This window comes from Scardinius erythrophthalmus (genome assembly GCF_964197995.2).
Source record: "Scardinius erythrophthalmus genome assembly, chromosome: 13".
Classification (NCBI taxonomy): domain Eukaryota; kingdom Metazoa; phylum Chordata; class Actinopteri; order Cypriniformes; family Leuciscidae; genus Scardinius; species Scardinius erythrophthalmus.
Window position 1 is genome coordinate 34,063,473 of NC_138233.1, and position 26,803 is coordinate 34,090,275.

At 38.4% G+C, this 26,803-nt stretch overlaps 1 protein-coding gene across 1 annotated transcript; it reads left to right on the top strand.

Annotated features, from left to right (window-relative positions):
- hspa9 (heat shock protein 9) lies at window positions 1-24,550 on the top strand. The gene is made up of 17 exons (XM_081382709.1): window positions 1-269; window positions 1,051-1,109; window positions 1,189-1,276; window positions 2,403-2,584; window positions 5,670-5,794; window positions 5,881-5,954; window positions 6,476-6,582; window positions 9,366-9,528; window positions 12,104-12,196; window positions 13,240-13,449; window positions 14,263-14,490; window positions 16,537-16,641; window positions 16,731-16,848; window positions 17,320-17,414; window positions 17,543-17,635; window positions 17,739-17,879; window positions 23,265-24,550. Exons 1-17 carry the CDS (start codon window positions 186-188, stop codon window positions 23,343-23,345), a joined length of 2,046 nt encoding a protein of 681 aa, XP_081238835.1. The 5' UTR covers window positions 1-185; the 3' UTR covers window positions 23,346-24,550.
- Window positions 24,551-26,803: the final 2,253 nt, after the last annotated feature.

Sequence of the window (26,803 nt, forward strand, 5' to 3'; positions counted from 1 at the left end):
GGTCCTTCTGATCGCCATGTGGTGTTGGATAATTCTAGAAGAACGTCAGTGAGACTTCATCACAAGCGTTACCGAAGCACAGGGCCTGAGAGTGACCCGTCAGAGCTCATTTATTTGATATTCAGTGGCTTTGCAAAAGACCTGTTACTCAACGTTCATTTATATTAGCTATTAAGTGCTCAAAGATGTTGTCTGCGGCGAGAACAGCAGCGAGAAACATGTCGTGCTCTCAGAAAACCTCCAGCAGTGTGTCTGGTCTCATCAAGAAGGTGAGTGAGTTCTTCATACTACTGAGTGCCCTTAAAGTGTGCTGTCAGTCAGATTGATTTCTCAGTGTGTATTTGATTCAGTCTCTTTATATCGAGCCGACATGATTTTGATCTGGACTGTAGAAGTTTGCAGTGATGTAACGTTAGGTTGGTAACAGGATCCGTTGACATTTGCCTGAAGTGATTAACGTTAGTAACGTTAATCATGTGTTTGTAGCATGAAACATAAAACAGTGGGAAGACAAGCTTTAAACTAATCATTTCCCCCTTGAATTAAGATAACAAACCCAAATGTTCATGTGATTCAACCACGTTCCAGCGTTATGTAAGTGATTTGTTTTAGAGACATGATGAATTATTATCCGTTAAATCATCTAGACAGTTAAAAGTGTGTAAACAGCAGTGGAGGTCATTCATTTGGTGTCTGTGGAGTTGAGGAAGAGTGTGTTTGAATGACCTTCATGAAGTGTCCCTGAAGCATCCCACCTCGGGTTACGACATGAGCTTTCCTTCATCTGGCTGTTTCACCGATAAATCACTTGTTGTTCATTATTAACATATACTGAGTGTTTGAAGTAATATTGCCTTTATGTGAAAGTACTGTAATCCACGTGATTCTCTTTGTTTCAACATGACCACATGGTCAGACCTGTCAAATTGAGTAAATCTGTATATTTTTGTTACTAACTGCACTCTGTACGGCATCTCATATAGTCATTTCCCTTCTATTTTGAATTATAGTTTTTATATTGTAGTGAAACTTTTGGCTCATCTTTGTTAGGCTTGTTGGAGTGGATTGACTCAACAAACTCTCCAGACTTCAGCCAGACGTCAATATGCGTGAGTATCATATTAGCTGTTGTATCATAGACGATGAAGGTCCATGAACGGGTGTCTGAGCTGCCGGGTGCTTTTTCAGTTCCGAGGCGATCCGAGGCGCTGTCATCGGGATTGATCTGGGAACCACAAACTCCTGCGTGGCTGTCATGGAGGGAAAACAAGCAAAGGTAAGCCAGAACTAATGCTCATGGTTTCACAGATGAGGTTTAAGACGAGTCTCGGACTAAAATGCATGCTTGAACTGTTTTAACTGAAAGAAATATTTCTTAAAATATGTCAGTGCCATTGTTTTGTCTCAAGATGCACCAGTAATGTGTTTTTTGTTTTAAGGCACGTTAATAAAAGCCACTTAAAGGCCTTAAGTGAACTAAGGTCTAATCCTGGCTTAATCTAAGCCCTGTTTGTGAAACCAGGCCATGATGTGTTAATTTTAATAGTTAAAGATTAGGGCTGGAAACCAAAACGCTGTTGGTTCAACTATTACCATTGTGTCCATTCTTGAGGTGTGGGACACACAAATTAACCTGCCTGTAGTTTTTAAAATGACGGCATTTCTGTTTTGAAATTAATTTGAGATGATCTCAACCCATAACTGAAGTACTTTTTCTTTCTGATGCTGTTGGCCCATATTGATAGGCAAGGCAAGACTTGGTCACTGCCCCTGAACATGTTGAAAAGATTAATCCAGAATAATTCCCTTATACATGAACCTTTTTATTTTTTTTAAAAAATGGTTTTGTCCCAGGAATCATTGATATACTGAACTGTCATGTACTTGCATGTCATTGTTTAAAATGCACAAAATATGCTCAAAGCTTATGAAATCATTTACATTGGGCAATACAGCAGTGTTTTTGAATAAATATTTTAAGCATTTTATTGATTGAATGAATGCTTTACTGCCAGTATTATGGGGGTGGAAGAAAGATCCCAATGAATTAGGGTTTCTGCAAGTCTTAAAAAGGTCTTCAATTCATCCTTGCACAAACTAAGGCCACATTTACTGTAAGAAGTTACTCTACTCTACTGTAAGAGGTTCTCTACAATTAATTCCTTTTTTTTCCGATTTTGTTTTAAAAAAGGTCTTAAAATTCTGAAATTTACCTTCATAAAACCTGCAGAAAGCATGTGAAGTACTATGAAATGCACATTTGAAATTATGTAAAGCCCCTATTGAGAACAAATCTGAATGAATCTTGAGTGACGAGGATGGATCAGTCACCTCTACTACTGTCTGCCTGACATTGACATTGAATCAAAATGCTGTTGAACTAAAACGCATCACCGTAACAGGTCCTGGAAAACGCAGAGGGTGCGAGGACGACCCCGTCAGTCGTGGCCTTCACATCTGATGGAGAGCGGCTCGTGGGAATGCCGGCCAAACGTCAAGCTGTCACCAACCCCAACAACACTCTGTACGCCACTAAACGTCTGATTGGACGGCGCTATGATGACGCTGAAGTCCAGAAAGATTTGTAAGGCATTTAACTTCAAACTTGATGTCCATACATGCACTCACACCAACATGTACATATACATGCATATAGGGCTGGGCGATAATTCGATCTCGATACGGGATCGCGATAATGTTCTGAACGATTTCGATAATATGCTTGGGACATATTATTCGATATCACATGAAAAACTAAGCGCAACAGCATCTGCCGGCTGCCGTATGCCGGTAGGACACGCCCACTTCTCAGCGAGCAGCGTGGCTACAGTAAACAGAAGGAGACTGAGAGAGAGGGAAACAAGTTGTAAAAAGGATAAAAAATGAGCGAAACTGAAGTTGAGGACAGCGAAAATAATGCCGAACGTGAAGGCGACATCACTACATAATTCGAGACCGAAGACATTGTTGAAAAAAAAAAGGTAACACGACGTCAATTCTGTGGACGTGGTTTGGATATGGCAGACAACTGACAAGCTGAGCCATATCGCATTAATTATCACAGGCGATCAGTGATAATTAATGCGATATGGCTCAGCTTGTCAGTTAACTACGTCTCTGTGTTGTAAATGCCGCTCCATCTGAAAGCAGGTGATGGCGATTTACTACTAATCAAGGAACCGGCTTTACTGACGAGATGTGCCTATAAACAATGTCATGTGATATATCGCCCAGCCCTTGGTTTACTATGTTTACATATTTGTGCAATTTTTGCTCAGATTTCATTCTACTTATAAAACAATTCTAGAGATCTACCTTAATCTTTCAGGTAGTATTTATGCCAGGGCCATGTTTACTCTTTTTGTACTTGATATGTTCACTGTCCAGCCAAAGCAATTTGATGTGATAGTTGTCACAGCTGTTAGTTTATATACAATGTTTCAATAAGTAAAAGTTTGTATTATAGTATAAAGGGAGATGCACACATGTTTGCAATTACAAATGATGTGCACAACCTTTTATTTTTGCATTTTTCAATACCTCCAAATATGCTGCTCTCTTGACCAATAGAAAGATTCATACAATGTGGGAGTGTAATGTGAATCCTTTGGCTGCATGAAGACCTTAACAAAAATATTTTGTGCTCATTATTGAAAGGCATATTGTTTAATTTTTTATGTTATTAAACTTTATTCTAAAGTTTCAGTAAATATCTTGTTTCTTCAAGCTTCAGGATGTCCCTTACACTGGCAGCATCTGCAAAAACTACATATCGTGATAAGAATCGAGATCGATCAATATGGAAAAACATATCGTGATAAAAAAAAATTCCATATCGCCCAGCCCTACATGCATATTTACATGTGTGTTATTATACTAGCAAACTTGTAATTAGGGCTGTCACGATTCCTCAAAGTTTGAGTGCTCGATTTATAAAACAAAAATAAAACAAAAAACAATCCTTGGTTGCAATTTACCTGTGTCGATCAATTGCCAAACTTTCAGAAGTGTTGCATTCCAAGGACGAGAATCCATGAACCGCATTATTACACCGTTTTCTAACTGCTGCTCAACATATTAAAACTAAATGTTAGTTGGCTAGAAGAGGCTTAGTTGACCAAGTTTATTAGTTGATTAGTCACAGAAAAAAAAAGAAAGCTTGAAATGTCTACTTTTAAACAGACCAATCCTAAACGAAAAGAAATACTTTCTGCTTAAAATACTCTGTCGCGTCAGCATCACTGACTCGGAAAACACTAGTTCATTAATAAATAATTAAAATGTCTCCTTGCTATTTTTCTCGCTATTTTTTCTCTATTTGACTCCTTCATAATAATTACTTTTGCCGGTGCTTTGCGGTGCGGAATAGGCTCTTTAGTTCAAGACCTTTATTTGTCCCCGAGGAGCGATTTAGTTTTGCTACAGTAGCAAAGAAGTTAACATACAGTACATGACAGCAAAGCAACAACATCGTTGAAAATAACACAAGATCAGACAAATGGATAAATGAATACCACAAACATTTAAAGTTTAAGTTCAGTATACCTTATGTGCAGACGTTACCTCTTTTTTACAGAGTTAAGCAGAGAGATAGCAGAGGGTACAAAGGAGAATTTATATCTTTATGGTTTAGTATTCTCCTCAGTATATATTTAAGTAATTAAAGTAATATAAACCTACGATTAATACGATTAATGGCTTAAATGAACGACCACCAGTTGACTATACAAATCTGTAGTCGGGGGCAGCCATAATTCACAGTAAATGCTGCTCTGCACAAACTCAGTTTCTGTTTGTTTGGGTTTCCAATAACATGCATTTTGGGAAGGCATACAGTCTGATGTGCTTCGTTTCATAGTAAGGTGTTGCACTGTTATCCGATTAATTGTCAAAATAATCGACAGATTACTCGATTGCCAAAATATTTGAAATATAATGTACTAGGGATGTACATTATCAGGAATAGTAATAATCAATTTTCATTAAATATCAACAATCAATTTATTGATTAACCGTTAACGCTAACATGGATGATTACATATATTGGCATGAACGGTACCAAACATATTTGGGAAAGAGCAGTGGGGTAGACGTATATGTTGCACCACGTCTCGTTATTTTCTGTGCTTCTCGCTCACCGTGAGCGCCGTGGTTAACAGACACTGGGGACACACAGAAACTGTTCCTCGCGTGAAGTGCTCTGTTTCTCCTCCTGCTAAATCTGCTCATCTGAACACAAGCAGAAACGCTCAAAGACACACCGAGAGCGCTCACCTCTGACACTTCACACACAGCGCTCATTAAAACACACAGAGAAGAGCTTATTAGAGATAACATCACTGCAAATAAAGACAATGTCTTGTTCTCATGTTTCATCATGTACTTTAAAGGAAATGCTCCAACACTCATGACGTTGAGCCCGCATTTTACCGTTCTGGAGTAAGCTAAGGTTGTGTGTTTGTGCAGCAGACGTGAAATGCTCTCTAGCGTAGGAGGATTTTATAGGCAGTGTCTTTACCCTCTGCTCGCATGAGCACTGAACGCATCTGTGCTGAAATTAATCAATTAGCTTAATCGATTAAATCGTTAACTGGAATTAATCATTAACATCCTTAATGCAGTTTTTGTTTTTCTTTCAAATAAGTGATCAACTTTGCTGTGATTGACAGGAAAAATGTGCCCTATAAGATCGTGCGTGCCTCTAACGGAGACGCTTGGCTGGAAGCGCACGGCAAACTGTACTCGCCCAGTCAGGCCGGAGCCTTCATCCTGATGAAGATGAAGGAGACTGCCGGTGAGTCCATCCGACTGAAGGACAGCAGTTTAAGACCGAAATAATCAAAGCTCCATCAAACCACTGTTCTTCCTCTTCTTCCTCAGAGAGCTACTTGGGCCATGCGGCGAAGAACGCTGTTATTACAGTCCCAGCTTACTTCAACGACTCCCAGAGACAGGTGAACAGCGTTTCACCACACCTTCTGCTTTCTACACTCTAGATACTAGATTGAGTTCCCCCAGAAATGGAAATGATGCCATCTTTTTTTCACCTTTTTGTTGCTCCAAACCTGTATGAGTTTCTTTCTTCTGCTCAGCACAAAAGAAGATATTCTGAAGAATGTCTGTAACCGAACAGTTTATGGGCCCCAGTGATTTCCATAATATTTTTTCTCCATCCTATTGAAGTCAATGGGGCTCATGAACTGTATGATTACTGACGTTCCTCAAAATATCTTCTTTTGTGTTCAGCAGAAGAAAGAAACTCATACAGGTTTGGAACAACTTGAGGGTAAGGAAATAATGACAGAGTTGATGACAGTGCTTTTCACAATACATATTGTTTCAAAGCATTTTATAGAAACTGCTTGTTTCAGTCTTACATTTTAGAAAGCATTCTGTTATCGGGTGCTCATGTTTGTGAACAGCTTTGGTTTATCAGATGCATTGCTGTCTGTAAAACCTGGTGTGTTTGTTACAGGCGACCAAGGACGCGGGACAGATTGCAGGTTTGAATGTGCTGCGTGTGATTAATGAGCCGACTGCTGCTGCTCTAGCCTACGGACTGGACAAGACTCAAGACAAAATGTAAGTATCGGATGCTCTTAATCATTTATTTTATCTTTATATACCAACATTTGTAGGGAGTACTCCATGCCACTCGTTCATATTCAATACAGATTCAGATTCAGATGCTGATGCCAATCCAATAATAAAAAAAAAGTGTTTTAATTTTTCAGGTACAGCTGGTCTATTAATTAAAGAGTAGCAAGTAAGAAATTCAGACATTAAAATAAATTGTAAAAAGTAAAGCACTGCATAGTCTTTAGTGTATAAATGAAATGTGTAGCAATTCTTATTAAAGCTGCTAAAGTTCAGGGCTGGGTTGAAAATATACATTTTTCAATTTTAATCTTCACATTTTGATGAACTGATATTGATTCTTAAATTTCAACAACCGATAGTTTGTTGGTTGATTTGTGAACAAAATCATAAAACGTTATTTGTAGCGCACCTGCCATACAATAATTGCAAAAAGCTTTGTTACTTTTGATATGAAACAAAGTCTAAGCTTTCAAATTCTATCAGTTTTATTATGAAATTAAATCCCGTTTTGGCACTTTTTAATGTGTCGGGAGAGATCGCCGTAGCGCCTCAGTTAAAGCGGCACGTAAACCGATCGCTTCTCGCTCTTTACTAGAGAGAGGAACTCTAGAGGAACATTTTGCAAAAAATATGCAATAGAATTGAATTAACATGTTCTTTAATATTTAATGTATATTTGAATGAAAACAAGGGACTTTATGACAGCCTCCATATTAATGTTTTTCAAAAAGCAAATTGTGAGTACAAGTATAATTGTCATTAAAAAGTGATGACAACTACATTTGCTTAATTTAAATGTTGTTAATTTTAACCTTTAATATTACAGTAATGTGCCAACTGGGGTTCCCATGTATAGTTTACAGCATTAGTTCAGAAAGATTTTATTTTTCTTGGGAAAATTGACATACTTTACCTGATGTATATCCAAATTAATCTGTTATGAATCTAATAACAAGCTTGTGAATTGAAATCAAATTGTGAATTTTGTGTCAGTGCCCAGTAGGGCTGTACTGCCCTAGTCGATTAGTCGATTAGTTGGTCGATACGTTCTGGTTCGACCAAAATTCTGATTGGTCGATTTTCTGCCGCGTTTATTTCATCAGTTTTGCCGCGCTGAGGCGCGCTCATTTCATCAGGTGGAAAGCACTAACTGCTAATGGGGGTGTTTTCAGAGTACCCTTGTTTCACTGTAACAGTCTGTCTTCAAAACACCCCCCTTGTTTTCACCTTTTTTGGATTAGTCCAACCCAAGAGAGAGCGTCGAGCATAGAAGGTTTGATGCTGAATATTATTTATTTAATTGTGAGAGCGTTTAATAGTCAGTCCTCTTCTAACATGTCAACAACAAAGAAATCGACAGTGTGGCAGCATTTTGTTAAAATTGATAACATGAAAAAGGTCGAATGCAAAGTTTGCAAGCAACAGTTTTCCACAGCTTGACGACAAACATGACATATCATCTAAAAGTGGTAACGTTAAGCTCACTTGTCTGCGTTAGCTTGCCCTGTCTGTTTTGAGTAGGCTATATGAACATATTAGAATTTGCATATTTCAATGTTTTAGTGTGATAACCTAACTTTTTTATTTTTTATTTGGAGCCTAATGCGCAATTGTGCTGTGCTGTTGGTTGTGTTAGTTTTGAGCCTAGGATGCTTTATTTTTCAGTTATGCACTTTATTTCGTTTCTGCTCTTGATCTGGTTTGTTTAATAAATATTATTTTTTTATTAAAGTGGACGTGCCTTTTGTGTTTATTAAGAGTAAAAGCTTTAATTTAATATTAATAGTCTATTCGTGTCTCAGCTGCGACGCTGAGCTCATGTTCAGCCTCGCTCGGTGCGAGGACATGCACGGTGAAATGATAGCGTCTGACAGTTATAACTTATTATAACATATGACAAAAATAATTGTCTAAATTATGTTGCATATTCCTCAACAGTTCTTGTGATGATATCACTAGTTGACAACATAGTACTATTTTCGGAAATCATAAGCTATGATATTGCGCAGGTGCACGTGATGCAGCGCCGTCAGAGCTGACAAACTCGAGTGTCAGACTCATTTCAGTGCAAAATAATTAGGTCAAAAACGATTTAATATACTGCAAATAGCCTACTAGTTGTTTATGTTTATTTATAATTCATTTAGGCGGACAACAAGGCTACCAAGTCCTGCGCACAGTGCGCATCTAATTAATTTAACGGGTTTTTTTTCTAACGTCATTTTTAGTCGATTTTAGTCGATTTCTAGTCGAAAATTTCAGGACTTCGGTCGACCAAGATTTTCTTTGGTTGAGTACAGCCCTAGTGCCCAGTCCAACTAAAGTTATTTAGTCAAAAGCATGAAAATTAGTGATTTTTCTCTGTCTTTTGTTGTTTTTATCATCATTATTGCCACAGACAGCAGCAGGATTATTAATCAAATCTTTAATTGAGGTAGTTACTATAGGTGTATGTACGAGTGAATGCATATGAGTGTGTTTGTATTTATGCAGGTATATATTGAATCCATCTGTTTTATGCATGTTTTTGATGAGGACAAATGTGTGTTCCTCGTGTTATTATGTGGTATATAATGTAGTTGTACAGTGTTGTCTGATGTATTTATTTATTTATTTATTTTTTATGCCAGCATGAAAGATGAATTTCTGTCCAGGAAATCTGAACAGACAATAAAGTCAAACAAACAAAGACCGAATGCACGGGTTCTGGAGGCTTGTTACTAATGACTTAATTCAAAAGGAAACTATTTCTGTCTTTATTCCAGAATTGCTGTGTATGATCTTGGTGGCGGGACGTTTGATATCTCTGTCTTGGAGATCCAGAAGGGTGTTTTTGAGGTGAAATCCACCAATGGAGACACGTTCCTGGGCGGAGAAGATTTTGATCAGCACCTTCTCAGACATATAGTGAAGGAGTTCAAGAGAGAGGTTTGTGTCTGTGCGTGTGTTTGAGTAGTGTTGCACCCATCAGGACATTTAAAGGCTGTTAGTGATCACCTTTTTTGCCCATACATTTACAAGTTGGTATGCTGTATTAAAATGTACCACACTAAATGTCAGACAATTTACATTGTGTAAAATACTGTTTACTATCGAAGATCATTGAGATGTACTGGCAACCAGTAAACGACAGTGAAATCCCTGCCAATTATTAGGCAACAGCATGAAGATTCAGTGCAGTTATAGAAGGTCAAACTGTAACCGCATGTAATTCTCTGTATATAAACTACTAACATGCATATCTGTGGATCAGAAAACACCACAGAGTAGCATCGGGCTGAGCGAGGCGAAGAGCACACATGAGCACTTTCTCTTATCTCTCCACACTGACTGACTGCTGTAACACACCACATCACGTATAGCCTCATTTGTATTCGCATCTGTTTAATTCAGTTTTACATTCATGTGCAGTATGTTTGTCCTCGCCATCTCTAACTGTACAGCAAGTCAGAAGAATTACCATACTTTACTCAGTTATTAAACTGAATCAGCAGCTGATTTCAATTGAATGACTGTTTTAGGGCTGTTTTCGACTAAGGATTTTCATAGTCGAATATGATTCTTTAGATTTTGCCGTAGTCGACTGATAGTCGAACCTTTTTTTTTTTCTTTTTTTTTTTAGATAGCAGCTAGATTTTTTCCATTTCAAACAAAAGAGCTAAAAAACACATATATATCACACATATATCATAACATTTCATAAACATGAGGAGCAATATGAGAGAGAAATTTGGTGATGGTTGTTTAGGTACATTAAACCACGTAAAGCTTTTTCACGCCCATGAGAACCGCGTGGAGTCAACTCACAGCCGCTCCGCTGCCCTGCTGAAAATGTGAAGCAGAAACGCTTAATATCAGATAACGTCCATATAATTGGACTCTGGGTTCGATTTTTTTTGACCATTTTCAGTGGTTATGAGGAGCAATATGAGAGGGAAATTTGGTAATCGTTGTTTAGGTACATTAAACAACGTAAAGCTTTTTAACGCACACGCACATGAGAACCGTGTGGAGTCAGCTTTTTAACGCACATGAGAACCGTGTGGAGTCAACTCACAGCCGATCCGCAGCCCTGCTGAAAATGTGAAGCAGAAACGCTTAATATCAGTTAACGTCCATAATAATTGGACTCTGGGTTCGATTTTTTTACCATTTTAAGTGGTTATGAGGAGCAACATGAGAGGGGAATTTGGTAATCATTGTTTAGGTACATTAAACCACGTACAGCTTTTTAACGCACATGAGAACCGTGGAGTCAACTCACAGCCGCTCCGCAGCCCTGTTGAAAATGTGAAGCAGATTTTTGAATACATTTTTATTTATTTACATTAGTAAGCTACAGGACATCGTCTTTCAAAACATGACCTGGTACCCAGCCCAAAATGGTACCCAGCCCTTCTGAAAATGCGAATGCGTCTCTGTCCCCAGCACATTTCAAACCAAACTGACGCCCATGTATTCGACTATGAGGTTCATAGTCGAATCAGACCTCTCCGAATCGAATCGTCGAATCCTCGACTATTAGAAGTCAGCCCTAGACTGTTTACTATTGTCTTTTCAGAGCTGCTTTCCAGCAGAATTGTATTCTCTCTGCATCGCTGAATCACTATTTTCCTGTTATCACTGTAAAGCTGCTTTGAAGTAGAGACCTGCGCGGGACACAATTTTCAGTCCCGCCCCCGCAGTGTTCAGTCCCGCTCCCGCAAAGATTTGTTATTTTTAGTCCCGCTCCCGCCCGCATCTGTGATATTATGTCCCGCTCCCGCCCGCATCTGTGATATTATGTCCCGCTCCCGCCCGCAAATGCCCGCAAGACGGCAGGCAGGATGTATGTTCACGAACTGTCTCATGAAGGGTCTTGGAAAAAAAATGCGATTTGTGTCTGTTGTATGTTAACACTGTTGTAGCCTAAATGTGCCTTTCTTTAGAGAAGTGCTTACATCTGAGGCACTAGAGGTGCTCTTTTCCTCGTCCATGCTGTCTATTTTGAACTTGAAGCTTTCGAATTCGAACACGGAGCAACATGAAGGAATTGTCTCTAAACAAGTGTGCGTGAGATTAGGCCCCGCCCTACCCTAAACGGCAACATCCAAGTTTAGGCTACTTAAAACGTTTTTATTGCTGCCAAACAGAATCTCCCTCACAACTACAAATTATGTACGCTACTTTAATCATTTATATATTTTACTTTACACTCATATTTAATTCGCGGGAGTGCAGCGTATCATCCCCCCCGCCCGCACCCGCAAGTGCACCTTCATCATCCCGCCCGCTCCCTCAATGACCTTCTAAAATTTGTCCCGCGCCGCTCTGTTTTGCGTCCCGCGGGAGTGCAGGACTCTACTTTGAAGCGATCTGTATTGTATAAATGGGTCACTGTTTGCATTTGGAAAGTAGTATCTAATGCAGGATTTTCAGCATCCAGGTAAGGAGATGCTGAAAATGCTGTTGAGGAGAGTTTGAGCTGCTTGTTAATGTGTGTGTGTGTGTGGTCTCGTTGCAGTCTGGAGTGGATCTGACGAAAGACAACATGGCTCTGCAGAGGGTGAGAGAGGCTGCGGAGAAAGCCAAGTGTGAACTGTCTTCCTCTCTGCAGGTGAGTGTGTGAGTGCTAAGAGCGGTCATGTGATCAAAGACATGATTTAACCCAATAATCATACAGTGATTTATTCATTTTTGTCATTATTATTCAAATTATAACACCAGGGTTTCCGCAGGTCATTAAGAAGCATTAAAAGTCATTAAATGGATTTTGCGAAAATTAAGGCCTTAAATAGCATTAAAGCATTAAAATTTAATCCTACAGGCATTAAAATGTGTGTGTGTATATATATATATATATGAACTTTTGTAGCTTTAATAAGGATTAGCCTATATTTAATCTAGATTTTAAGCCGTGCAGACTGTTTGATAACTTTATTAAATTTCTGTATATTGTTCTTTAAATGTTAGACAGGAAGGGCACAGGTAAATTACATTTATTATGGGTTTATGTTAGGATTTAGCTAGCATACTGCTCCCAATAAGTGACTAAATAACACCAACATTTTCCTATTTACATGTTGTGATTTGTATAGTCACAGCGTGTAAAAATAACAATGTCACATGAGACACAGCCATCTTCTAACAGGAAACATACTGGGAACTATATTCTCAGAAGGTGAAGCACTGCTACTTCTGCGGAGTGATTTACTCCAACTCTGCGAACTCTGCTCCTCACCACGGGGCTTCAATCACTCCGCCCAAGTAGCAGTGCTTCGCCTTTAAGTCTGTAATTACCAATAATCTTCCCTTCCACTAAAGCACTCAAATCAAAGTGTTTGTTTTTGGTATTTTTGCATGGCTGTTGAACCTGTCAAACTCAACACAACACATCTAAAGGTGCCAAGCATAATTTGAGTGCTGAGGGAAGATGATTGGTGGATGGTCTGTATTTTTAGGAAACAGATTATTATTAAAATTGGTAGAAGAGGAACAGCTATTTCTGTTATTTCACCAAGCCATGCCAACATATTGGCAACATATCAGTCCAACATACATGCATGCATACTTAAAAAAAATCAATAACAAGCATGTTATGATACATTTGTGTGAGGTTTTTAATGAAGTCAGTTTGATTGTTAATGTTTCTGCACACAGACTGACATCAACCTGCCGTACCTGACGATGGACGCCTCTGGCCCGAAACACTTGAACATGAAGCTCACGCGCTCTCAGTTCGAAAGCATCGTGGCAGATCTCATCCGCAGGACGGTGGCTCCCTGCCAGAAGGCCATGCAAGATGCCGAAGTCTCCAAGAGTGACATCGGAGAAGTGCTGCTGGTCGGGGGAATGAGCCGAATGCCAAAGGTCAGAACTGAACCAGAACTGAACCGCTCTCCCAGGAAAGCCTCAAATGAAGCGGCTTCATTGCTATTATACACAGATAAAACATTGTCAAAGTAATTCCAGTTCACATGGCTACACGGAAGCGATACAAAATTCTGTATTATAAATTAAGGCCAGACAAGTCATTTGTTGAGGTCAATTTGTAAAGAAAGACTACACGCCTGCGCACATATATATTCAAACGCTCATACCTATAGACTCGTAATACGCATGTACACGCCGTCAGCGTTTTCACAGGTTCACATTTTTGAAGTTTGCGCAGAGATATAGATTTATAATTATTTTTTTCTTTTTTTTCAAGGCTTGCACCTTGGAATCTGTTTCAAGGTTTGCGTTCTCGAGCCGCCAGTCACTGTTGTTGTGCGGATGAGGACTTGCTGTTTTTGTTTGTTTGGGTTTTATTGTATTTATATCATATTTGTATTTTTGTAATTTAATTTTTGCCATGAAAATAGCCTTGAATGTTGACATGGCACTAAATAAAACAATCTGAATCTGTGCGGATGAGCGGACTGGAGCACGTTAAGGGTTCTCTGTTAGAGCGGTGTTGTGTTAGCGGCCCCTCAGTTAATAACTAATGATCTTTGCGACGGAAGTGAATCAATCAAAACTAACTTTAGCTGGACTATAACTTTATTCTAGATCTGCTGTAAAGCCTAAACAATCTCTATTACTTTACTTTCCTATTATCATTCTAAAGCCGCTTTAGAACAATCTACATTGTTAAAAGCTCTATATAAATGAAGCTGACTTGACGATTCCCTCTGTTCTTAGGTCCAGCAGACGGTCCAGGATCTGTTTGGTCGGGCTCCCAGTAAGTCCGTGAACCCAGATGAAGCCGTGGCTATCGGCGCTGCCATCCAGGGAGGAGTTCTGGCCGGGGACGTGACGGACGTGCTCTTGCTGGACGTGACTCCTCTGTCTCTCGGGATCGAGACTCTGGGAGGCGTCTTCACCAAACTCATCAACAGAAACACAACCATTCCAACCAAGAAAAGCCAGGTAGGTTCATAAACGGGATGGAAAAAGCAATGGTGTTTTGTGATTTGAAATTGACATTTTGTTATGTGCTTTGCTTATGGTTTTTCTTCCCACAAACAAAGTCTGTTTGTCAGAATTACAAGTACATGAATACACTGTGTGTTTGTGTGTTACAGAGATTCACAGTGTTTTCACAGCGTCACTAATTTAAACCTCAGTATCAGACGTGGCTTTCATTATCATTTTACTGAAACTGTCTCTGTCCATATAAAGATTCGAAGCTCTGATTTGACTCTGTCTTTCTGTGGCGTATTAAAATGAAGGTTTCACACAAAAATGAAAATTGTCATTTAGCCATGACAGAATTCCAAACTCTCATGTCGTTCCAAATTTTTAATTTTAATGAAACCTGGGAGATTTCTGTTCCTTCATTGAAAGTCTGTTCCACCAAAACTTTGCTATTCCAGTGATCAAAGCTGAATGTTCAGCATCATTACTCCAGTCTTCAGTGTCACATGATCCTTCAGAAATCATTTCTTATTATTATCAGTTATTCTTATTATAACAGTTTTAGCTGCTTTTTTTTTGTGTGTGTGGAAATCATGACACACTGCTAAATAAAAGTATTGGTTTCTTTTGCTTTTCCCCCCTTTTTTTTCTTACTTAACCCCAAGCTTTTGAATGGCAAAGGCCCATTAAATGGATTAAATCGAAAAGACATTTGTGACACTGAACCACAAAACCAGTCACAAGGGTCAATTTTTTTTCAATTGAAATACATATTTGAATTGAGATTAAATAAGCTTTTCATTGATGTATGGTGTGTTAGGATAGGACAATATTTGGCCGATATACAACTATTAAAAAATCCCGTGCGACTGGTTTTGTGGTCCAGGGTAACAACTGTTTAACATTAAGTATAATAAATGTTTCTTGAGCAGCAAATCATCATATTAGAATGATTTCTGAAGGATCATGTGACACTGAAGACTGGAGTAATGATGCTAAAAATTCAGCTTTGATCACAGGAATAAATTACAACTTAAAATATATTAACGGTAGTGTGTCTAGGCATAAAATGCTGTTTACTATGATCATATTGATAATACCAATAAGAAATATTGATTAAATGTAACTTTGTGAGAAAAAAAAAAGTCAAAAGACATTTCTATAGAGCTGGTAAGTCCCGCCCCTTCCGTAAAACCCCGCTGGACCTCAAAGTTGAAAAACCGTCAATGCAAGTGAATGGGAGAAAATAATTATTTTCTGGTCCCGTTTGAATTGTGCCATGAATGTGAACATATGTTGTCTGTGAATTTTTTATATAACTCTTCATGTTACGAGTTTGACAGTATATGGTATGATTCTTCGGCTAGCAGTTGTGGAAAAGACATAACGAGAAAGACTACATGTCGCCTATGTGACGTCACCCCATAAAGTTGACTTACCCGTGGTTTTCACCAACCTCAACGATTTTGTCCTCTCCCTGAAAGAAGGCGGTGAAGTGCACCAAAGACACAGCCATGTTTAGCGGGATCCGTGAGCTAGTCCGTGTGCTAGTGGTGTTGACGTTTCAAACGCGTCGAGAGTTGTAGTCCACAAAGTGCTCTCACACAAAGTCTAACCATATCAAACTTCTACCCGCTAAATTGTATCATTCTTTACACGAAAAGTTATATAAAAAATTCACAGACAACATATGTTCACATTCATGGCACAATTCAAACGGGACCAGAAAATAATTATTTTCTCCCATTCACTTGCATTGACGGTTTTTCAACTTTGAGGTCCAGCAGGGTTTTGCGGAAGGGGCGGGACTTACCAGCTCTATATTAGTCAATTCGATTTTTTTTTTTTTACTGTTTACATTTTTGCATTAAACATTTTCAATGTTTATTTTTTTTACATTTTTGAAGTTGTAGTGGAAATGAAGGTTACTCTAATTTAAATCAGCCATTTCCGGACCTAAAAGGAGGCCTATGATAAATCTTTAAGCTATGTTTTGCGCAGCCCTATATAAGGTATGAATTATGCATGTGTTGACGTTGGTGATCTGTCTCCTCTCAGGTGTTCTCTACGGCTGCTGATGGACAGACTCAAGTGGAGATCAAGGTTTGTCAGGGAGAGCGAGAGATGGCTGCAGACAACAAGATTCTGGGACAGTTCACCCTGGTATGTGCTCTAGGGCGAAATACTGAGATGCAGATTTACATTTCATATCCATTTACGGCTCAAATGTTGTATTTCTGTGTTCTGAACAGGTCGGCATCCCTCCTGCTCCTCGTGGCGTCCCACAGATTGAAGTCACCTTCGATATCGATGCTAACGGGATTGTGCACGTCTCCGCTAAAGACAAAGGCACCGGCCGAGAACAGCAGAGTAAGTCTAGACCAAAATCAGCTTCAAAGGAAAACCATTCTCAGTTGTTCATCAAAATATAATAACATGCTCCATAACTGGAGGCTATTGGTTCATGTTAACCAGTTCTCAAACAGCTGGTATTTACTCATTGTGTTACGCCACTGTTGTAGGTAATGCGACCTGTACTAATGCAGTTCAAGTTAATGTAGTAAAGGTCACAGAAATAAGTCAATAACCGTATCTTTGAATTATTTATTTTTTTAAATATATGAAAGTCATTGGCAGTCCACTGCAACCTCACATTCAGATCAACTCTTTTCTAGCATGCAACTTTCAATCCAGTCCGCTCAGTTTGAAAATCCTGCTTAACTCGAACACATCACATTACAGAAGTGAAATAGGTTGTGAAAACCATCACATGTAGAATTTGAGTCTTAATGAAAAACATTAATCTTGCTTCTGCTTATTTTTTGCATGCTCTTCATTCAGTTGTCATCCAGTCGTCTGGTGGCCTCAGCAAAGACGACATAGAAAACATGATCAAGAATGCAGAGAAGTACGCAGAGGAGGACAGGAGGCGGAAGGTAGCGTCTGATTTTCAAATGCTTCAAAATCACAGTTCGTTTTCAACATGTTTGTAAACCGTTTTGAACGTGGTCTTATTTGTGGCACCTTAAAAGCTGTTGCAACATCTTTTGATTTCGATTCAAAGGATCGTGTGGAAGCGGTGAACATGGCCGAGGGGATCGTTCACGACACCGAGTCAAAGATGGAGGAGTTTAAGGATCAGCTGCCAGCCGATGAGGTCCGACACTTCTACTTCTGCTACTTTATTATCAGTCTGAAGTGCTGAAACCCCTGTATTGTTCAGAGGCGTTGTATAAATGTTTTGTGATCTGTTCCTGCAGTGTAACAAACTGAAGGAAGAGATTGTAAAAGTACAAGAGCTTCTGTCACGGAAGGACGCGGAGACGGGAGAGAACATCAAGCAAGCAGCCACAAACCTGCAGCAAGCATCACTCAAACTCTTTGAGATGGCGTATAAGAAGGTACAGTCAGTCACGTGACCCTTTACCTTTTTTACTTTATATTTTCTGATAAACTAATTTGACTTGCTCATATTTTGCATTATGACTTGTTAACCTGACAAGCTTTTGTCAATCAGTGGACTATTTTGAAAGAGCCCTAAGGCCGTTCACACCAAGGATGGTTATAACTAACAATATATATAAAAATCTTTCTGAATGTAAAAGAATAGCACACCATATTACAACAATAACAGCACAGAGAAACAATATCACTGGAGTCACTTTCAGAACAAGTTTTTCCAGCTGATGGACAGTAAAAACACTGACAGCCAATCAGAATCTGTCCTGCTTTAAAGAACTTGAGCATTTTAACCAGCAGAATACAAATCTGTAGCGCGCTCTTATAATAAACATCATGATATTGTGCGTTGGTGTGGGCGCTAAATATTAGGTCTGTGACGGCTCTTTGTTAAAAAAAAAAATAACAAAAAAGGAACCAAACCATTATCCACCCACGGTTCGGCATGAATCTCTAATATGAGACAGACAGAGTTCCCCTATGAATCTGTTGATGGATACCCTCTAAGGGCCTGTGTACTGTTAGGATGTTAGTCTGGTGTGTCGCAGTTTAGCATAGCAAGTGAAGGAGACTTATCTGGCTTCCCAATACGTGACAACAGCAACGGTCCAAAAAACATGGACAACAGTCACTCTTTGTAAACTTCGTTGGATGCGAGTGCCATATGCTCAAGGCATCATGTCTGATATGACAAGTGTTCACAGCATTATCACCCGAGCGCAGGTGAGACCTAATCCAAACACATTGCCTGTTTAAACTGACATTCAGTGCCAATTCAGACAGACTCAAAACAATGAAGAAAGTGCTGACAGGCTCAAACACAAGCACTGCCCAATGGCTCTGGGTTGACGCTCGGGACAGTCCCGATCAGGGCAGTGCTGCATCGTCACGAATGTTTAGCATTTGCATGTGTTTTTAATCCTTACCCATTTAAATATTCAAGCACAAGAAGACTCAAGAGAAGTAGCGAGCACTGTGTGAGAAGTTTAATGCGCACACACACAAAGCCTGGTCTCAGACAGTGTGTCAATGCTAAATTTACTTCTTTCACTTTGTCTTTCGCTTGAACGAACAAATTCACACAAAATTGACAACTACCAAAACCATACAGAAACCATGAATAATTTGAATCGTTACACCAGTACTAAATATTAGCCTGGCTAACGTCAGACCTCGTCTCATTGAGACGTGGTCTGGGAACCACATGTTAATTTTCTCGTATTTGAGGCGTGGTTTACGAATCCCCAGAGCCGTTTATTGGGCGATACGAATGTCTATCAAATGCGCCTGTACGTAGCTCATAGCCAATCGTTTCAATTATACCAGATGACGTATGTAGAGCGACAGAAATTCGACGAGGAAGAAGACGAAATAAACCTGCATTCTAAACTACTTAGAACACTAAGGCTGCATCGAAAGGTAACTTCGCGTCTGATGCCATGTTGGATCCATAGATATAAACAAACTGCTTCGGTGTGTCGCATAGACGTCATCATCGTCTTGCTGCTCCCTCCCCGTTCTGTGATTGGTCCCCTCGCTGAGGTGAAAATCTGGTCCATGGTATCCAGACTGCCTAGCAGCGTGAATAAAATCGCGCTGTGCACAAGGCAGCATGGGGAAACCCAGGCTAACTAAATATGGGTTCACACTCTATATAATATGTACTTGCATCAGAAATAAGTACAGTGTACTTCTTGTGCTGATGTTGTATTGTAAGACGCTTTTGCTGGTATTGAGGAGGGATACGGGGAAGGTTTGATGGTATGGGTGGGTTAAAATCAAGGGCAGGGTCAACGGTGTAGCTATACATGTAATTACATGTAGGAAATTATGCGTTGTATCAAATTAACTAAGAAGACTACTAACCGTACTAACATTTAAATTAATAAAGACACCTAATATAAAGGGTGACCAAGCATATAGTTATCTTTATTGTCATTGTTCTTTGTGTGAATGGGCCTTTACAGTTGTTATAATAATAAAGTGCAGGGCTCCAGACTGCGACCGCCACGTGGTCCGACTGATAAGAGCGGCCATTCGAACGAAACGCGCCACTGGTTTGAGCCTGTGCGGACCGTTTCTCAGCTCTGAGCAATGATACAGCGCAGCGTGAGGTTTACTCACAGGCCCATCTCTACACAGCGCTGGGGAATCCAGTGAGAAGCGTTCAAATTCAGCACAGAATTCTGTTATATACCATATCTGATCAAACACATCCCGCTGATGTGGAGACAGGAGAAACATTGTAGAGGTCGACCGATAGTGGATTTTACCGATAACGATAGCTAGGTTGGGCCATACTTGCCGATAACCGATTAATCAACCGATAGTTTTTAAAATTGATACTGGATAAAAACAAACATAACACTCCAAGTAAAACAATGCTGAACTTTATTATAAAAATAATAAAACTGTATTGAACCATGAAAACATGCTAAATGAAATAAATATATAAATATGAATAAATATTGAAGTCAATAAAAGACATTCATTCAAACTGAAACAAAAAGTAATAGGCTACTCTAAATAACAAATAAAACCAGTTACATTCAAAATGTAACTGTTTAACTGTTCTTTTTCAAGCCAACTTAATGAATAAAAAAGTAACAAAATTTGATCGGTATAATATTTGAGCAATACAATTGCACCTTGATCATTCATGTTAGTTTGATAGTTCATTAACTATGGCTAACAAATAAAAACCTTAATTTAAAAATGTATTAGTAGCCTACATGTTAATTAACAAAAAGTTAACAATCCTTATACAGCAGTTATTAACCTTAGTTAATGTTACATATGGAATTTTATTGTAAGTGTTATCATTTCATATAAATTCAAACAGTCATGCTTAAAGATGGCCAACTTTAAATATCTACAACGCCAGAGCATTAAAATTATATAAATATTACATGTATAGTCTCACACTTTTGCTTCTATTTTATAAACACTTGATGATTATCTAACCAAAATAACAAAATAGGTATTAAAGTGATGATAAAAAAATAACCGAAATCGAATGCTTTTCTGATTTGTTTATATGTTTCTGTCGGCTGTATATCAGTTTGCTCTCTTACGTCTCTAGCTTTAAATATGCAACTTCTCTGCATATTTAATGCATAAAAGGAACCAGGTGGATATAAACTAATGCAAATAGATGGTAACAATTGTGACATTAAACATTCGGGTCGGACTTACGTTTATTTTTGTCAGTGTTTTAACCGCTTGAGGTACTACTAATGTTAGCGTCCTCTCAGCCTTGAAGGCAAACAAAACATACTGTTGTGCTGTTCTTTCTCTACTAATGCAGCATTTAGTCAACAAATTAATCACTTTATAATGATATGACAAAATGTACTGTATACATAGGCTACCTTTTAGCTGTCGGTGCTTTAAACACGCATCTGATGTCAGCGCTCTCCACGCAGCGTGTGCTCTCAAGTGCAGCACGCAGAATCACGTGTCGAAATAAACAACAGGAGGCATCAGCGATAGTTTTTATTACACCTCTAGAGGCCGCTCTTGTACTGCATGATGCCAGCAGACCCTTCTCAGCTCTTTCTTACTGTAATGAATGACAGCGCGCGCTTCTCAGCCGCTCCAGCAACGGACGCAACCAGGAAAAACTATCGGTTTGTATTTTTGCCGATAACGATAGTTCCACCAATCAACTATCAGTGCCGATTAATCGGCAAAACCGATGAATCGGTCGACCTCTAAAACATTGTGCCATGAACAAACAAGATATAGAAGGCTTTTCAGTCCACAAATCACCAGTTTAGAAACACTAACTTTAACTGGTTGGTCCGAATACCATTTTTTGAGCTTCGAAGCTTCGGTAGTAATGAACATCGAATATTCGAAGCTTCGGAAAGAGGGGGCTGAACATATTCTTCTCTCTAATAAAGGCAGGATTCTCTATGTCTGTATGTCCGTTTGCATTTTGATTATTTCGAGAACCGTTCATCCAATCGACTTCACAAGGGAGTGCAGTGTCGCATTTGGTGCAATATAGATGGACACGCGAGACGCGACACGTTCAGAATTAATAAACTTTTAGTAAACTACAGAACAGCGCGAGCGGGAAGCGGCGCGCCTCACGCGAGAATGGACACTGCACTAGTGATATAAAATGCACACACACAGGTCTGTTAAATTAAGCAATACTTTTAAGGTAGTCTAATATTTTTCTGACTAACAGTAAAGGGTAGATTTAAATAAAGAAAAACGAATTTTAAATAAAGAAAAACGAAATTTAAATAAAGAAAAACGAAATTTAAATAAAGAAAAAAACAAAATTTAAATAAAGAAAAACGAAATTCAAATAAAGAAAAACGAAATGTAAATAAAGAAAAAACGAAATTTAAATAAAGAAAAACGAAATTAAGTTAAATAAAAAAAAGATTAATTTAGTTTGATAATAAGGGGTAAAAAGGCTAATACATTTTGTGTCTATTATTCTATTTTCCACAATGTCAAAGCATTGTAGCTTAACCCAAAACACAAGCTCAGGCACGCACTTTGGTCCATACAAACTCCGCTGTTCTGCGCTCCTGTTGTCGGTTCTATTCCTAGCATGCACGCGTTTTCCGCGTGGCTCGAGCCGCGCCTGAGACGCATGTCTCACGCAGGCAGTGTGCAAACTCCAACCTGTTAACATGGGAGCCGAAATAAAAATGGACACGCCACGCAGCCAGTGTGTTGCCGGCCTTATTCAAGGCGAATGAGAACCGTTGGCGGGGATCCCGGGTGTGCAAAAAAAAAAAAAAAAACGAATATTCGAATGTCACATTTTCAAATCGAATACCAACCCACCGAACGAAAATTCGGGTCCAGCCCTAATGGTATTGTGGCAGAAATGGTCAAATGTTTTTACATTAATAGTAAAGTGCTTCACACTTTTTCCAGCACTTCAAAGCTCTAAATATTGTTATTTTTAATGTGATGACCAAAAAAAACTAACTTTTTTTTTATATATATAAAAATTAGGAGTTTTTACATGTTAAGTTAATTTTATCTGCATGTCAACTCCAGCTCAGTGCTTTACTGTCAAATGTACATTTCCAAAAAAATAAACATGTAACATTATTAGTTACTGCACTTGCAAACAATCAAAGCAATAGTCATTTTATGATTAAATTACCTTAACAATTAAAAATCCCCCATGAAGCGTATGGACTGTTAATAGTGATTAATCTGGTAAAAACACAGTATGTATCATCATTCTCTGAACTTAACCTGAAGTTTATTTTCATCTTTTACACCTGAGGTGTTTCCAGGTATGTCTGAAGTATTTCCTCATCTCCTGAATGTGTGTGTGTGTTTGTCAGATGGCGTCAGAGAGAGAAGGCAGCAGCGGCGGCTCGAGCTCAGGAGGAGACACCGGAGAGAAGAAGGAGGGCCAGCAGTAAAGCCCGTGACCCTGGACTTCACTGTGGGACTGAACGTGTTTCTCTGAGCAGCGTATGCAAGATCCTCTCACATATACTGTGTTTTTGACAGTAAACTCTACAAAACAATATTACCAATTCTCCTCATCCACCTCCCTTAATGTCTAGAAGCTCCGATTCATTTGTGTCTGCTGAAAATAATCTGCATCAATCTTGAAGCAAAAAGTGCAATGAAGTGTTTGATTTGCCATGTTGGATTTAAAGGTCAGCCTGATGATAGATATACATGCTCATCATAGACGTGAGCCTTCAGCCTTTAGACATGCATTCCAGCCACTGGGCGCAGTGTTTTGTGTTGTGATGTCTTTAAAGATATATCTTAGTGTTTAGAATAATATTTTTCAAAAACATTGGTTCGTGTCGGAGATAAACGAGGCTGAATGTGTGTCTGACCGGCTTTAGGATGTCTATATCAGCAATGAGTATTTATAAAATCAGGACTTCAAGACATCAATGTTTTATATTTAAATACAAGAATATCTGTTCTGTCCATCAGTTCTGCTTGGAAATTGCTGATTGGTATATTTCAAGCTTGAGCTGGTTAGTTTGGAGAGTATGAAACTATGAATGATGACACTCAATAATAGAATAGCTGGCGTGGAATTGATTTTTCAATCTGTCATATTTTTTTCCTGTTAAATTTGCTGATCACACCAGCAGGTTTATATAGAGCGCACATCTAGGACAATATGACTGTCCTTCCGTAACGGATGCGATTCAAGAGGGATTGATGGACAGATCTGTGCTGATTTGTCAAGCGCTCAGTTAAAGAAAGCGGAGGTGAATTGAATATCTAATCCACCTTTACCCGTGATTTGAGCAGTTTTTTTTTTATTTTATTTAAATCAGTGTTACGTGTTGCTGTTATGGACGATAGTGATTTACTTGAGGGAAACCGAGCTCTGAACTGAGGGCTTGCGTTCTTCCTTTCTGTTTGTTGGTCTCGTAACAGCACGATGTAACACACACAAGCCCGTCTACTCTGTGCTGTTCTACACATGACTTTCTGGTTCATTAAAGAAGAAGAATCTGTAACCATAGAAACTCTGTACAAAGGCTGATGTCTGTTGAAAATGTTAAATGTTTAAAATGATGATTTAATGGGTTTAAAGAAAGTAATATTCCAATGCAGTCTTTTATAATAAAACTTTGTGTTTGAACTCGTATTTGTGTTTTTCAGGTAAATTGTGGGCAGTCAATCAAAATGAAGTGTTCCTACGTGTCCTGGAAAAGAGTTTATCACTCCTTGAAAGAGAGTTTTGACACATGAGAGAAGCATTTTGACAGATCATGTTGGCCCCTGCAGTTGTTAACTTATGTTACTTAGTTGATACTGAAATTTTAAAATGGTTTATAGGTGATTCAATAAAATATTTTATTGAAAATTCACAAAGTGATCCACAAATACTTAAATGTAGCTCAGATCAATTAGGCTTCCAATCAGTCAGTTTAAAAAATAAATACAAAACCTGTCCTAATAAAAAGAAAGCAAGTTAAAAAAGATTGAATCCTATGTTTGGTGATAATATAACATGACGAGAGATTTATATGATATTTGTTGTTGGCTGGTCATTTTTGACCCGGGAACGCCACAAGTTTAAGAAGGTGGGGTGGAAAAATCCCCAAAAATGTTAAAAAGTGTGGTAAGTAGATGTATCCTGTGAACAAATTCAGTAAGTTTTAGTCCAATGCGAAAGCGATAACAGTGGCTAACATTTTCAGGGAAAAGAAAATCCTCTATGGGTCAAAATGTCCAGACCACAACATCAGGGTTCAGATATATTTACTATAATAAACTTGTCACAGACTGCTTTCCCCATCATCCTCCCTGGCACCAAAACTCATCTAGACGTCAACAGCAGCACTATATAGAGATCACACACACACACACACACACACACACTCCCTCAGTCATGTTCTGACCTCGTCTGATGCTAAAGACCACTGACTGCGCGACATATTCCTGATGATCAGCTCGCTGCTGTTGTTTCCTCTATCCAGTCGTCCAAGTCATCTTCTAGTCATCAAGTTGTCCTCTAGCTATCCCTTGTTGCTTTTGTGTGTGTGTGTGTGTTCCTCTGGATCTATCCATTGGGTTCCTGCCATATCTGCTAATAAACTTGCCTGTTTGAACTGATCCATTCCTCCATCATTGTGTCTCAGCCTGTACTTGACTTGGCTGAACTTATAATTATTATTAGCATTAATAATACATTGACATTATTATTATTTTTTTTTTCAAGTTAAATATATATTTAAAATATTTTTTTGCTATGGTATTTAAATTTGTTCCAATAACCACTTGAAAAAATCTAGAAGATATGATTTCATAGTTATAAACTGTATGTCTTAAAGACTTAAGGAGAGAGGAACATATTACTTTAGGGTGTGATCCTTTCTGCCATAGTGAAAGTGAAAATGTCCTGGAAAAACAGAGCGGAACCTTGGTTATGTAATGAGTTTCTTTTTTTTCTTTTTTTTTGTGGTGATGCACATCAGTAATATATTAGGGATTCATGGGTTAGACCACTTTAAATGTAATTCAAGATTCTATGAAAAGCCTGTGTTTTTAGAAATAGGACAATAAACGCATAACTAATATAAGTATTATTTAAGATGACGTTTACGCAATGATTTGAAATGAAATTACACCAGAGACTACAATATACATTATGTGCTTCCCTATTGTTGCATGTTGAGTATATGGCAAAACACCACCATTAAATATATTTTTAAATGTGAAAAATATTTTCTTGAAGCACTCCTAAGATTTTAAGTTAATATTTCAATGATTTAACAGCATTTTTGCTTGTAATATAATAATTTTTAACTCTAAAAAAAATGTATTACTTTCATAATAAAATTGTATATAGCATGTTTTAAGTAATTAATGATGCATTTGTTTTCATTGTACAGATCATTTAAGGGGTGACAGACGAGTATGCATAAGCATTAAAACTAAATAGATAAAATCTTTATTTACAGTTAAATAAATTGTACATTATTACTTGGCTCTCTTTAGTACTTCAATGTGATTGGTCAATGCCTTTAGCCTGTGATTGTGAGGCATTTCTCTATGAGTGCGTAACAAAATATTTGACTGTATCGCTTTATTTGTCTGTGAATGATACATAATTTTTCAACTACTCTATTAAAATCTTGTTGAAACTGTTGTGTAAGAAACTTCATGGCAGTGAGCTGTGGCCTCGTGTCTATTCCCGCATCACAGTTGTGCTGATATGTAAATGATGTTGAATAATATGAACATACTGTAGTAGAAGAACTCATGTTTCAGTCTCGCATCCATTTAAACGAGCCTCAACACTCCATGATCCATGTGGCCATTAAAGATACATTTGTCCAAGTCATGTGATTGGCTGATCAGTGTTCTAATGTAGCAGCTTCACATCAGCTGTGGC